The sequence below is a fragment of the Echinops telfairi genome, unplaced genomic scaffold (assembly GCF_000313985.2).
Source record: "Echinops telfairi isolate 266 unplaced genomic scaffold, ASM31398v2 ScPeMD7_23;HRSCAF=83, whole genome shotgun sequence".
Classification (NCBI taxonomy): domain Eukaryota; kingdom Metazoa; phylum Chordata; class Mammalia; order Afrosoricida; family Tenrecidae; genus Echinops; species Echinops telfairi.
The window spans coordinates 15646444-15660713 of NW_022103920.1; the positions used below are offsets into that span (position 1 = coordinate 15646444).

The window sequence follows — 14270 nt, forward strand, 5'->3', positions numbered from 1 at the left end:
CAAAGTCCATCTTCAGTATTCCCTGGGGACCTCGCTGCTCCATTCCCTTGCTGTTCTGTTGCACCACCTTAGTGTTTTGCCTCAGTGTGGCAGGATCAGATCAGGTGCAATTCCCACACTGTGTCTCTGGTGTTGTCCCCTATAGGGCTATGGGTCAGTGAGGGGCGTCATGTCTCATAGTGGGGCCGGCCATGTGGTCCTCTCTGTGGATTGGCTGCTCTAATTGGGATCATTGTCCTCAAGGCCAGGTGGGCCAGGATGTGCTCCACTCTCTCCTCCTCTCCCGGAGCTGCAGATTCAATGCCGTCCTTTGAAATAAATGCTTTGGGGGGAGGGTATAATTTCTTATAACATGAGCACACGCCAGCCAGTGGGCTATTGAAAGGGTACCTGTGCTTTTTCTCTGGTCATTAAGGAGCTACGATAACATGGGGAGAGGGGAGATGTTGGGAAGCCGCAGTGACTGGGAGTTGGCACGTGTAGGGAGAGAGGAGACCCAGCAAGCAAAAGCTGGTCCTTGATCAGTCTGGTCTGCCTCTGGTGGTGGGACAAATGCCTAGACAGACATAAGGAAATGAGCTGAGCGGAGAGGAGGGTGTGAAATCTCTTCCTGAAGCACATGGACCTCCTGGTTACGAAATACGTCATCTGCTCTACTGCTCCAGCCCGGAACATGTAGGCACATTACTTAAAAGTAGTGAGATCTGTTTTGTAAAGGGTTTTGATTGTGTCATTTTCCTAGGGACACTCAGGCTGCTAATCCTTTTGAGCAGTATCTGTCATAGCAGCAGAGGAACCCTGGTGGCATGGTAGTTAGGAGTCGGGCTGCTACTGCAAGGTCAGCAGTTTGAAACCACCAGCCGCTCCGGAAGAGAAAAACAGGGCTTTGTACTCACATGAAGAACTACAGTCTTGTCATGTCGCTGTGAGTTTGATTTTGGTTTGGTAGTAAGCGCATACGCCCCATTCACCGTAACTGGTGTTTGAGACCAGCCACGTGTTACTAACTGGTTGGGCACCCATGCCTGAGATAGTGGGCAGGTCAGCCCCACAAACACCCAAACTCAATCTGCCGCACACCTTCCTGCAGTTTTGCACTTGGAGGAGGGTGGGAGAGGTCATTCTCTCTGATCCAGGCCTCCCTGAACCTAGCAGGAGCCTGTGGGAGGAGCTGACCCCATCACAAAGGTGGAGATGGCCCTTTTCTCCAACATAGTGGTGACACTGAAATTTGAAGCCCAGGTGCAGGCTGCTTCACCCCTCCCTGTGCCTCAGTTGCCTCCTGTACAATGCAGCTGTGCCTGGGGTCTTGCTCTGTTGGAAGCCAGTGTGTCTGGAGAGAGGACTTCAGAGAGCCTGGTTTGTAGGTGGGCACCCTGCAGCCAAAGTGGCTGCTGCCCTTACCGTTCACGTTACCTTTCTTCTTTCCGTTGCGAGTATATACCCAGTGGAATGTGTGCCAAGCCAGCAACCTCTGTTGGTGGTGCAGTGGTGTGGATTACCTCCCTCGAGCCCAACAACCATGCTCTCCCTCCTTTTCCGAAACTGGCCCTCCTCCCTCCCTAGCATAGACCAGCTTCCCACTAAGGTTCCTATCTAGTCTTTCCACTGGCTGTCTTGTCAGCGTGGTCCCTTCGAGATAGATAGTTCGTACGAGCACAGTGCTCAAGGCAGACGTTACCTGTGAATTAAGCTAGCCTGCTGTTTGGTGTACAGAACACTTGGGATATTTTTCATATAAGGTTTAAAGACTATTTCAAAGTGATAGTTGGTCTAGCCTCTGTACTCCAAAAAGATGAGATTCTGAAAATTTGAGGACTTCTGTTCTGCGTATTACCCCCCTCCTCCCTTTTTTCCCCAGTCCCCTTTTTCATGAGGCTTTTTCTGTTGAAACTTTATCAAAATACTTAGTGGTGGTCGCCAGGCACCATCCAGGCTGTCCACGCCAGAGGAGCAGCTGTTCCTGGAGACAGTCGGCCACAAACGGCCCTGTCTCCCTCCTCGTCAGGACTCTCCTCCCTCTATTGCTCCCAGTCAAACTAGCAGACCGGACAGAAGCACTACTGGGTCAACTAGGTGGTAGGTATCAGGAAGCCATGACCCTGGCCCTCCAAACTAAGAAACGAAAGCCTTAGAGGAGGTGTATGGTTATCCATTTTTCTTTTCCCCTCTTTTTCAAATGATCATAAATGAGTTTATCACAACTGTTGCCAATTCCATCTCTCACAGATGTGTGACTTATTGGTAACCCTGCCCTTAACCTCTGTAATGGTTTCCTGAGAAACTCAGTACTCCATAAACAGTGACTGCCCCCTTCCTCCTCTTTCTCCCATTCCTGGTACCACTAAGAGGCTTTGGTTTCTGCATGCTTGCCAACTCTCGCCTTGTCTTTTTCTAGAAATGAAGTCTTACAACAATGTGTTACTGTTACTAAGACTTCCCTGCTCAGATACACACACTCCTGACACTGAAGTTAATGAGTGCTCTCCCCAAAAGAGGATAGAGGAAAAGAAAAATTAAACTTCCAATTTTCTTGTTTGACTAGGTATTTCATATGTAAACAAAAGTAGAAAAGAGATGGGGAAGTGTTGTCTTATTATTTTTCATTTAAAGAGAACATGTTAAATCGTAAAAGAGACAAAGACAGACGTGCCACCGGATGAAGGAGGTTGAACCAACATGAGGTTGAACCGGCGTCCCTGGGTTCGTTGAGGGGCACGGGTTGCCAAGGAGACGGTCTCAAAAGCATGATTGGTGGCAGATCAGGACCTTACAGGAGCAGGGGCGGACCGTAACTGGGACACGTGCTCTGTTAGATAGAAAAGAAAGGCTTACAAGATTGGCCCTGGGCCTTCCCACCTTGGTTTTTTTTTTTCCAATTAAAAGTAAATGTTGAGCCCCCAATAAACTGATTTATAAATCTTAACTGTATATTTTTGTGGTAAATATTTAGGTCGCAAGACATTTGCTACTTCAACATGCTTCACATGAGTACACTTATTGTGTCGTCCAACCACCCTCTTCTCCGGCCCCCGGGTTTGCCATCACCCTGACCAGTTAGAGATGTAGTCTGTTGCTGCTCACAGGAGCCCTGTGTTCACCCACGTGAGCCGCTTGCCTTGCCTTGAGACGTCCTTACAGCTGTAGCTTGAGCCCATTGCCGCAGCTGCCGCTTTACCCAGCAGGATGTCTTTTCTCAAGGGACTGGCCCCTCCGATGGCCTCCCCAAATGACGTGAGGCCACACCTCAGCATCCTTGCTTCTAAGGAGCATACTGGCGATACTCCGTCCAGGACAGATTTTATCTGTTGTCCTGGTCGGGCAAGGTATTTTCGGTATTCTTCACCGACACCATCCTTCCGAAGCGCCTGTTTTACTCCCATCTCCTTGCTCGTTGGTCAGCTCTCAGTGCGTAGAAGGCAGTTAGGAATAGCATGGCTTACTTAGATCACGCACCTTGCTCCTCTGTAACACGTGGAGGTCTTTCGCAGAGCTGCCCACCATTGGTCCCCTTGTGAGGATTTTTGTTTCTTCACATTGAAGAGGGGGGGTCCCTGATGAAGGCTGTAGTCTTTCCCTCCCCTTCACTTGATGCAGCTGATAAAGCAGGAGGTGTCTTGTGAACGAGCGTCCTCTGGTCCTAATGCTCCACGTCTTTGTCCGGTGGTCCAGCTTCTCGTGTTATCTGTTGGGCACACAGGTTGAGTCAGCATATGGATACAGCCTGATTTCTTGGCTTAAAGCAGAAAGATGTCTCCTTGCATTTGACTGGGTGCCCCTAACAGACTGGCTAACAGTGAGATGAACGGGGACTCGAGAACACTTTTCCTGAGGAACCTGTACCCCGGCCAAGAGGAGACAGAATGGCGCAGAGTGGTCCAGGGTTCACCGTGCAGCCGTCGGTAGCCGTGAGGATTGTGAGGTCCTGGGGCAGTGAAGCTCTAGCACTGGGAGCCTCTTCACAGTGGCAGTTGTGAAAACTTGCTGTGCCCTGCCCACTCCCGACTTCCTCCTTGGGACGTGGAGCGCTGGTGCGGTTGGGGCACACGTTTCAATTAAACGGGGAGATGGATGGATTACGTAGCATGAGTAGCAGGTGCTTCTTTCTCCGGCTCTTAAACTTAGAGTTGTAACCATCTAGAAGCTCATATTGAGAGGAGTATGTGGTCGGTCACATGGCGTGCAGCAGACTTTTCCCGGGGGTGTGCCCACGGCCCCTGTGAACAGCGGACAGCTGAACTCGTGCACAGGACGCATCTTGGGTGACTTTTTGGGGCCCGTGCTCGTCCCCCCACCCCCGCGTGACCAGTTTCCATTTGTTCTTTCAGATCTTACCAATATCTTCGAGTCCTTCCTTCCCCAGTTGTTGGCCTATCCTAACCCCATAGACCCTCTCAATGGTGACGCCGCAGCCATGTACCTCCACCGACCAGAAGAATACAAACAGAAAATTAAAGGTAAGGAGATGGTGGTGGCACTGGGAATTGGCGACTTTCAGTCTGTTGACTTTGGTCACGACAAAGCCCTTCTTGGGTTCTGAATCATTTGTTTCTGACGTGGTCTGGAGCAGAAGTCACTGGCCCCTGTGACTCAGGGGTCCTGCCAGGGCTCAGAGCGATCTTTACAAAACAGGGGTACAGGCATCACAGCAGGAGAGGATGACGGAGAAGGCACCCCTGTCGGGGAGTAAAGGGATGGACATAATCCCTCCAGGAATCCCAGAGGCTCCCCGCGATCGGGCTGGAGAGTAGAGTAGTCCCCGAAGGGGCCATAGCCTCGACGTTGTTCGTGAAGAGAAGCATCCTGGCCTTCCAGGAGATCAGCTCCATCATGGGCCTGGAAACTTGGGGAAGGGGTGCAGTGTGTGAGAGCTGCCTTGATGGTAGTGGGTCGGGTTTGGGCTTAGGAAGGTGAGGCATCGTTTCCACATCTTCAGAGTCGGGAGCCCTGGGGTTTTTAGTAGGGCAAGTATTTCCCAGACAGTCTCTGTAGGAGCAGACAGCCTCACCTCTGTCCCTCAGAGTGGCTGCTGGGTTTGAACGCTGACCACGCCATAGGCAGCCCAGTGTTTAGCCCCCAGAGTCCCTTCCCCAGTGGTTAGCTCCTCTGCCCCGCTGCACAGCAGTCTAGAGGCTCTGGGTTTGTAGAGAAACAAATTCACACACACTCGTGTATAAGAAAGAGCAGTTGAATACTGACAAAACATCCTAGCTCAGTCCAGATCAAGTCCATAAGTCCGCTATGAGCCCATATGTCCGATGCCAGTCTATAAAGCCCTCTTCAGACTCACGAAACACATGCAATGATGCCGAATGCAGCAGGATCACAGGCCAATGTGTGGGAAGTCTTGTGGATCCAGTGGCGGTGTAAGCATCTCAGTGCTGGGAGGGGTCTCCATGTGGCTCCTCCAGTTCCCAGGGCATGGGGTCTATCAGCCTAGTGCCATGTGTCTTGTCAGTAGAGTGCCACTCAGGGAGTGAGCAGAGAGACAGTGTCTCCCGCCTTCAAGGAGGAAATACAGGAGTTCCCAGAATCTTCAGGAGAAGGCTATGCCCACACAGAGGGCTCATTGACTATATCCTGATTGACAGGATAGACTCCATCCCTGCACTCTGAATCCTCAAATTAACACCAGATTGTGTAAGTACCACAGGGGTCACAGTAGAAACCGCTTACCAGGCTGCATCTGCCTCCTCAAACATGCAGATGTCGCCATGCACACAGGAGTGTCTGGAGCGGTGTGGCCTCAGCATTTTCCCTCTTGTTGCTTTCTCCTTTTCCCGGCTCTCTCATATGAAGCTTTTGATGAAGTAAAGTAGAAGCGCATCTAGTCTAATTAATTAAGGTTCGAGTGCTTTGCAAATTAATAATTTGTGTAGCAAGATATTTACGTAGCACTTGTGTGCGTGCGCGCGCGCGCACACACACACACACACTTTAAGAAGACCATGTACTCCACTTCAAGCACATCCTAAGTTTCTCACATGAAGATCCCTTAGCCGAAGGGGCCTGACCGAGTTAGCTCAGGTGGGCTGCTCCAGTTTGGGGAATGGCAGCCCAAGGTGGTCTTCCTTAGGAACTTGAGAGAATCATCTTCATCCCAGTCCTGGGCTCCCCCGACTTCCTGCCTCCTTTTATGTAAGCTTGGGGTTTCCTCCTTGCCCATCTTCCGTTTGTTCTCGTGGCCTTTCCTGGACTCCTCCACCAGCCAGAGCCGCCATCCGAGGTCACCACCCTCCTCCTGCTGTCAGTCTCCTGCCGGCACCATACCTCTGGCTCCTCGACCTCAGCTCCTCAAGGCTCCTGAGTCTCTCACCCCACTTCTTCAAAACCCCATGGGACCCTCCCAAGACCCTTCCCCCTGGGCCTCTCTAAGGCTGTGTGGTTTGTTGTTTTTTTCCACCGTCCTCTCCATAAACATTTCTTTCTCTGCCTCCGTTATGCCTCCTGGCTCCCACCCACTCAACTCACCTCTCCCAGCTGACCTCTAGGTCAGTCTTTGCAAGGGGATGATTTCCAAGGGCCTGTGCCTAGCCAGGGGCCAAGTAGAGGGTCTGGAGTATTGAGTAGAGTCACAACAAGGTTGATGGTTCAAGCCTACCAGCTACTCTTTAGGAGAAAGATGAGGCTGGCTGTTCCTATAAAGATTCATGGTCTTAGAAACTGTGAGAGTCTCCAAGTCAGACTTGACTCCGTGGCAGTGGGTGGGGGGTGGGCTTGCCCATGGCATTCCCCCAGCATGGCCAGTCACCACCACTCAGGTGCCCTGCCTGCGTACAGTGCCTGCTTCAGTTGTGCAGGATTTTATCATTGGACACCCATAAAACTGGCCACCCATGGGAGCAGCCTGAGCACCCTGAAAAGAGACACAAGCCACGAGAGACCACTTTCTACTGCGATACACCGTCTTTCACCAGGAAGACATCGTTGTTGGCATTAAAGAACAGAAAAAATAATCCGCATATAAGAGGGCCCACGCGGTTCAAGCCCACATTGTTCAGGGCTCAGCTGTAGTGCATACCGCTAATGCGCAAAAGAACACCGCAAGTATGTTCCACCCTAAGTGCCCTTCAATGTAACCCCACGAGGGCAGCATAAGTTGGGGGACTCCTATATCTTGGTTGGTCCCTTTTCTCCTCTTTCAGGAACCTTACTCATTTCCCAGTATTCTGAAAGGCAGCGTCACTGTAAGCACTTAAGTATTTCCCCTTGAGCATGATCAAGTGGCTGCGTCAAAGAGCAGCAGTCTCTGCAAGGGAGCCACATGGCCGCCGGCACCAGACGCCATTAGTGAGCACTCCTCTCTCTCCACGGTAAATTCCAGTTGAGCTCCTCCCTGGTTCAAGGCTTGTGGAGGCTGATTCTCTGAGTCAAGGTTGAGGATAACGGAGAGGAAAACCCAGAGCCCACAGCTTCCGTTCTCCCTGCAGGGGCCAGCTTTGGCCACACAGTGGTGCCCATCGCGGCTTCCTCCTACTCCACCTTTAGCAATGTGAAACACCCTTCTTAGCTAGAACCCTGCTTTACAGGATTTGCATTTGGCCGGCCCCTCAGCACTTCTCTTCTCTCCCTGTTGCAGGTCCACATGGCAGGAGGAGACACAGAGCAGGGCCGGCACGATTTTGTTCTCACATTCTGGATAGACAGGCTGCAGATAGTCTGGTCTCTGTGCTGTGTGGAGACTTTATTTCAGTGGTTCTCAAACTTGCTAATGCCGTGACCCTTTAATACAGTTCCTCATGTTGTGGTGACCCCCAACCATAAAATTATTTTCGTTGCTACTTCATAACTGTTATTTTGCTACTGTTCAGAATCAGGTGGCTCCTGTGAAAGGGTCGTTTGACACCCCCCCCCCCAAAGGGGTCGTGACCCACAGGTTGAGAACCTCTGGTTTATTTGGAAACAGGTCGCCCTTCAGATTTTCAGGCACGACTTCATTGGTCTACGAAGCTGTTCAGGAACGCTTGGTGCAGCCTGGGTTTGAGTGGCCGGGACCCTCAAGTGAACAGCACCTGGTCAGGGGCTTCCAGTGTCTCCACAGAGCAGCTGGGTCCTGCTCCAACTGAGAGCCTGCTTCTTTCTGCATGCCGAACCTGCTGAGAGCAAACTCTATTTTTACTTTTAAAATGAGATGGGCTGACTATGATTATACAGCTTCAAATCTACGTACAAAGGATGCGATGGGACATTTCTTTATAAGCTGCCATAGAGGCAGGTTAGGTACCCAGTCTGGTTAACGTGGACTGTCTGGACTTCTCATCTCCCTGCTCCAAGAAATGTGGAGAGGTGGTGCCATATTGGGAAGTAAGGAAAGCCCTAGGTGCCCGGCCCTGGCTGGCCAGCAGGTGGACCCTGGAGGAGTGGGCCCACTGCCTGGTGGGCCGCCCTGCCCTTCTGCTGGAGAGGTGGTGAGCAGGGTCTTCAGGCTCCGGGCATTCATTCCTTGTTGCCCCTCTCCACAGTCCTCTCGGACCAAGTCCAGGCCCTCAGTTCCCAAGCCTGGGTGGTTATCCTCCGATTTCAGTGACTACAGAGCTGCCTTCTCTGTCTCACTCCCCTGGCACTTTGGGGGTAGGGGTGCTGAGCCTGCCGGTGTTTGGATCGCTCTGGGCCCTGGCTGCCTCCCTGACCCTGGTGTTCTCTGTCCCCGCCCGTGCAGAGTACATCCAGAAGTACGCGACAGAGGAGGCGCTGAAGGAGCAGGAGGAGGGCACTGGCGACAGCTCGTCGGAGAGCTCGATGTCTGACTTTTCGGAAGACGAGGCCCAGGACATGGAGTTGTAGTAGAAGATGCACCTGCTTTTCAGAAAAGACTATTATTTCCTAACCATGAGAAGCAGACTATAATATTCATATTTAAACAAAGCAATTTTTTTTATTACTAAACAAGGTTTTTATGAATAATAGCATTGATATATATAGATTATATATCACCCTTTAGATCTTGATTTATTGGTCATTTGTCACCCTGAGGTGCATAGCATATTCCCACATTCCATTTTGGTAGCAATATGCAGTTGGAATGCATGCCTTCATACAGCCCTGGCCCAGGCCACCAGGCGCTCCTGCGCCACCACCAGAAACGGCCGCTCTGATAGGTAGGCCTGAGTTGCCACCACCCTTGATTGATGGTTCCAAAGAAAACCAACCAACCCAACCCACCAGCTTATGGACGTGAAGATAGAATAGTGCTTTTTCCAAACAAAGAGGAGCCCACTAGGGAGGGGAAAGGCCGCTGCTGCCACCGCCAGCAGCCCCCGAGAGCCGGCCACGCCAGTGCCTGCGCCCTCCCTCCTGGGAGCCGAGGTGGCCCTTCCTGTGCAGCACCAGTGTGTGCAGCAGGGAGCTCATCGGAGTATTGAAACGTAAAGCCTTTTTTTTCCCTTCTTTTCTTTTGACTCGGATTTTTTAAGTACATTTTATATGTAGACGCCTGCCCTTCAAGCTACTGTGCCCTGCAGCAGCCACACGTTTTGCGTTGGAGAACCTCTTGAGTGTTTTCGGCCCTTTTTCTTGGGGGTAGAGCTTTTTTGGAGAGGACAGGACAGGAGGAGAAAAGTGACCGGGAAGATGCTTCCATCCACCTGAACCACAGATCGCAGCCTCATCCCGTTGGCCGTTGGAGACTGCGCGCTGGGACGAAGAGCTTTCGGTGTGAGGGGCTCGGGGCGGGGCCAGGTGCAAGCCTGCAGCCGGCTTGGTTTGCGACGCCGCCCAGCGCTGTGGCTGTGGGCCCACTTGCCCCCTTTCACGGCTGGTTTCTGTTTCCCCTTCTGCCACTTGCCTGGCAGCAGCCGGGTCACCATCTGCTTGTGGGAGTGGGAAACGGGTACTTTAGACCCAACACACATTTTAAATTGAAAATGAGTAATAATTGGAACAAATAAAGGTTCTTAGACCCAAAGTGACTCTTCGTGGGAAAAACAAACACAGCTTTATTGTGAGTGCGACTGGCGAGGGAGGAGGGACTCCCATCCGATGGGATGCGGCGGCAGAACAGGTTTGAAGGGAAGGAGTTGCTCTCCTGTGTGCACGTCAAGAGGAATCAGACCGCTGGAAATGCCTGCCAAGCACATTGTGTCCTCGGCTAACCCTATGTCTGTGGTTGCCGGCAGAGCCTCTCAGATACGAACTTGGAGGAGAACCGGAAACGTTCCAGACTGTAGCCTTGTACCTCTGCTGCCACAACCAGTAGGACAGAACCAGCCCATCCCCAAAGCGTTTCAAGACCGTTTTGAAGTCCCCACGGGGGACCTGTTTGGTGTGGGTTTTAGTTTAGGAGTGCTGTATTCCCCAAAGTTTGAGTCAATGAGGTTGGAAGATATCCTATTTCTTTTAATTTTTGTTTCTTAAAAAAAGCACAATCAATCTTTTCTTTGAAAATCTATATAAAGTACAACTTGCTTTTAGCATGATTATTTTCCTAAATAAAACATAATAATTTACTTACGTTAATTACGGGCACGAAGCAAAAGGTTTTCTTTAAAAAAAATTTTCTTTTTAAGTGCAGTTCAGTAGGGCTGTGGTTAGTAACTCTAGTCTTTGTGGCCTGTTGGAAGGGTAGTATTAACTATTGGACATGTAATGGTGTACTTTCACTCTTAACCTAGCACGTTGTCTTCTCTGCTTTGGGGTAGGGAGGGTCTGCTGGCACTGTCGAACCTGCTTTCCTGCCCACTAGCAGTGTGCTTGTGTGATAACCTTGACTGTAGGTGCTATTTAGGGTAGGCTTCGAGTACTGGGTGGTGATTACAGTTCAGACAATAAAAAATTGTATTTTTTTAATATTGCATAAGCAATAGTGTTCTAATTACCGGTCCAAAAACCATGCCCAGGGATGAGTGGCTCTTGAGCCGAGGGCAGGGCAGGCATGGGCGAGTGAGCGGCGACACAGCTCTGCCCCACGACATCCACCTGCCGGCCTTGAGCACCCAGCACCAGGTTAGCTAAGGGCGCACAAACCCCAGAAGAGTGGGGTGGGGGAGGAGGGTACAGTGGTTAAAGCAGATCTGAATGCGGCTACTTTTGGGGAAGTGGGCCAGGGAGTGTGTGTGTGTGTGAGAAAGGTGTGGGGGGCGGGGTTGGTGTGTATGAGAGCGTGGCCGAGTCTGCTGAAGGTGTGATTGGGCTCCGGCATGTGATAGCCTCTCCTCTGGGAATCTGCCCTTCCTAGGCACTAAGTCTGCATGGTTTCGGCTGTGGGGGGTGGCTTTCTCTCTCCACTGGGCACTCGACTCAACCTTCCTCATGCAGTTAATGTGGTGACCCCCCCAAACCATCACATTTTCGTCACTACTTCCACTGTCATTTTGCTGCTGTTCTGAATTGGGTGACCCCTGTGAAAGGGTCGTTTGACCCCCCCAGAGGGGTTGCGAGCTAGAGGAAGGCCTGGCCTGTGAATCTGAGGACTCGGCACCCAAGATCCCCCTGGAAAGGCTGCGCCACCTTGGTTGTAAAGGGCTTGGGGTGGGCCCAGCTGCTTTCAGCTGTTCTCGGCCCCTCCTGTGCTCTTAGACCTGGTGGTGGGTGGGTGGGTGCACGCCCTTCTCTGCCCCTGTCCCAGTGACTGAACTCAAACTTCGCCTACGCCTCCGAGCAAGCTGGCCCCAGCAGAGCCGCCGCGATGGGCTCCTGGCTTGCTCGGGAGGCCCCACCCCTGGTCCTGGCGGTAGCCAACCTAGAAGCTGGCCCCTCGGCTCTTGGGCCTTCACCCTCCTTGAGGTTCCTGTGGGAAGAGCCAGGTGATTGTCCCCAGATGCCGGCCCTCCCTCCCATTCCTGACGGCTTTCTTCAGAAGCTGTTCTAGTTGCCAACGGGCTGTTGTAAGGTCCTAAGGAGCGAATGCTTCCCCTCCCAGGCATCGTCCCTCAGGTTCCCCGAAGCCCTCCGTGGCTGTAGACTGGCATACTTTGTTAAGCCACCTGCCGTGAAGAGGGACCCTAGTGGTGCAGCAGTTAAGCACTTTACCAGGTTCTGCTGCTGCCTCAGGAACACCCTGGGTCAACTCCTGCCTCCGATTTTTACCAGGCGGAGAGGTGGGCTGAGAGCCACCATCACTAACTCCCAAACACCTGGGGGGAACTAGGGTTTGATTTTAAAGGGGCTGATGACCCTTTGATGTTAGGAACTCAGAAAAGTGAGAAACCTGCACAAACGGCAGGAATCTTCCATCTCAACATGCGCAGCCTTGTTGACTGAAACCAAATCATTTGGGGCCAAGAACGACACTTCTGGGGTCCGACTTCCGAAACACCTCTCCGACTGACGACCTGAGGGATGGGGGCCCGTGGAGGAAGGAGCGAGCTAACAGCCCCTCAGGTGTGTAGGGAGGGTCTCCACTTACCTGCGGCAGGGCCACGCCCCTGCAACAACAACTCTGCTGTGGGCTTGGGAGGGAATGGGCACGTTGCTGGTGGCATTTGGTACTTTGTTGGTACTTGAAGTGATAGGCGGGGTTTCTAAGCCCTCCATTGACACCTAAGCTTTTGACCGCCTTTCCCCTGCACCTCGCATTGTGATGACCCTGGTGGGCACCTCTGCCAACAGGACAAATGCCGCCTCTGGCTAGAACCTCTTCATAATTGTGTACAAAGAAAACTGTAAACTTTTTATAAAAAATAAAATGTGTATCTACCTTGGCGACTGGCTGGGCCTTGATCAATAAGATGCTAAGAATCTCGACGATTAGCTCGTGATTTTGTAAGCTCCCTTCCCGTGTGTTCGCAGCAGCAGTGCTTGGGCTCTGTTCGCGGAGCTCTTGGAAGGCAATGACCGGATCGTCTGGAAGACAGTATTAAGTCCCTCCCCCAGAGCCCTGCCCTTCCTGGGATTGAAGTGGCTGCTGCCCGGGGCGTAACGCTTACCAGCCCGGAACCATCAACCCGCAGGAGCAAAATGGGGGCTCTCCACTCCTGCAAACCGTTACAGGCTTGGAAACTCACGGGGCAGTCAGTCCTCCCTTGGGCCCTGTCCTACAGGGTCACGGTGAGTCAGTATCCACTGGGCGGCAGTGAGTGGTTTGGGGGTTTTGCTGCCGGTTACCTGGGTCCCCAAGTGGATCTGCCAACCTGGTTTTCCCTTCCCAGCTCAGGCCTAGACCCTGTCAGCTAATGCTGAACGCAGGAGACCCACTTGTCTTGGAATTCCCGGGCAGTGCAGCCCCACAGAGCCAAGACTCTTCCCCTGGGTTGGACCGACCAACTCCAGGCTGCACCGGCTCCCATCCCCCTGTTGTTTGCCCTTGGTGGCCACCAGGTGGCAGGGTGGACCGGTTTTTCTCGAATGGCCTCATCTGCCGGAGCTTGATTTCCTTTCAGACAAAGGAATAGCTTTCCCGAGGACGAATGTTCTCGCCTCCACAACTCTCACTGTTCCTGCTCGCTCACCACACACACCCCAGACTCCTTTTTTCTTCTTCACTGATGCATTCTCCGGTAGCCCCCGCTTTGGCATAAGGCCCCCCCAGAACGAGGAACCTGTTGCCACCCTGTCCACAAGAAAACCTGGCTCCCTCGGACACCAGACACTAAACTGTTAACCGCAAGTGGTCCTCGGTTGCCACCCCTCCTTCCTTGGTTCTGGAGAGAGCATCACAGGAACGTGGGATCCTGTGAGGTATCCAGGTTGGAGGTTTCAGATTTAGCCCCAATTTGGGGGGTTGAGGGCACTCCTTTTTTTAGCTGAGCACGGTCACACGGACAGCCATTGACCTCACAGGAGGCGTTTCGGCACACTCAGACTTGTCCCCTCACTCCCAGCCTCCGTCTTGGCTGTCCTCTGGGTGGCAGATAGCTGCCTGCAAGTGCCCCTTTGCTGTTTGAGGCACGGTGTCTCAGCAAAGAGAAGCTCATGTCCCTGAACTTGATCTCTTCTTCAACGCTCTTGCCCGTCCAAAGGCCAGGAATGCCAGCCTGCTGCTGCCCCGGCTCATTGCTGAGCTCCCGGCAGCCCCTACGCCCCAGCTCAACACAGCAAAAAGGGCTTCTGTGACCTGGAGAGGGCGGCCCACCTGACACCCCTCCTACCTCCGAGTCAGTCTTTGTAGGGATGGTGGGCACACAGCTTGGAACTCGGTTTCCGACCAGATTAATGTGAGAGGTAACATTACACGTAGGAACCTCTCCCCCGTGTATGTGTGCACGGGTCTGTGTGCAGCGAAGAAGTTTATTTTCAAAAGAGCTGAGAACCTCTCTCTGGGGCTTGAGATTCAGGAGTGCTTCTAGGACTTAGGGGTTGAACAAGGGTGCCAACAACAGATGTTGATTCCCTGA

General features: G+C 52.4%; 1 protein-coding gene across 1 annotated transcript in view; it reads left to right on the forward strand.

Annotated features, from left to right (window-relative positions):
* UBE2H (ubiquitin conjugating enzyme E2 H) overlaps positions 1-12639 on the forward strand; it is a 98441-nt gene extending 85802 nt beyond the window's left edge. The window contains exons 6-7 of the mRNA XM_004707812.2: positions 4329-4457; positions 8660-12639. Of these exons, the coding sequence (XP_004707869.1) occupies positions 4329-4457; positions 8660-8784 (254 nt within the window). The 3' untranslated portion in view covers positions 8785-12639. The remainder of the gene's footprint in view (positions 1-4328; positions 4458-8659) is intronic.
* Positions 12640-14270: the final 1631 nt, after the last annotated feature.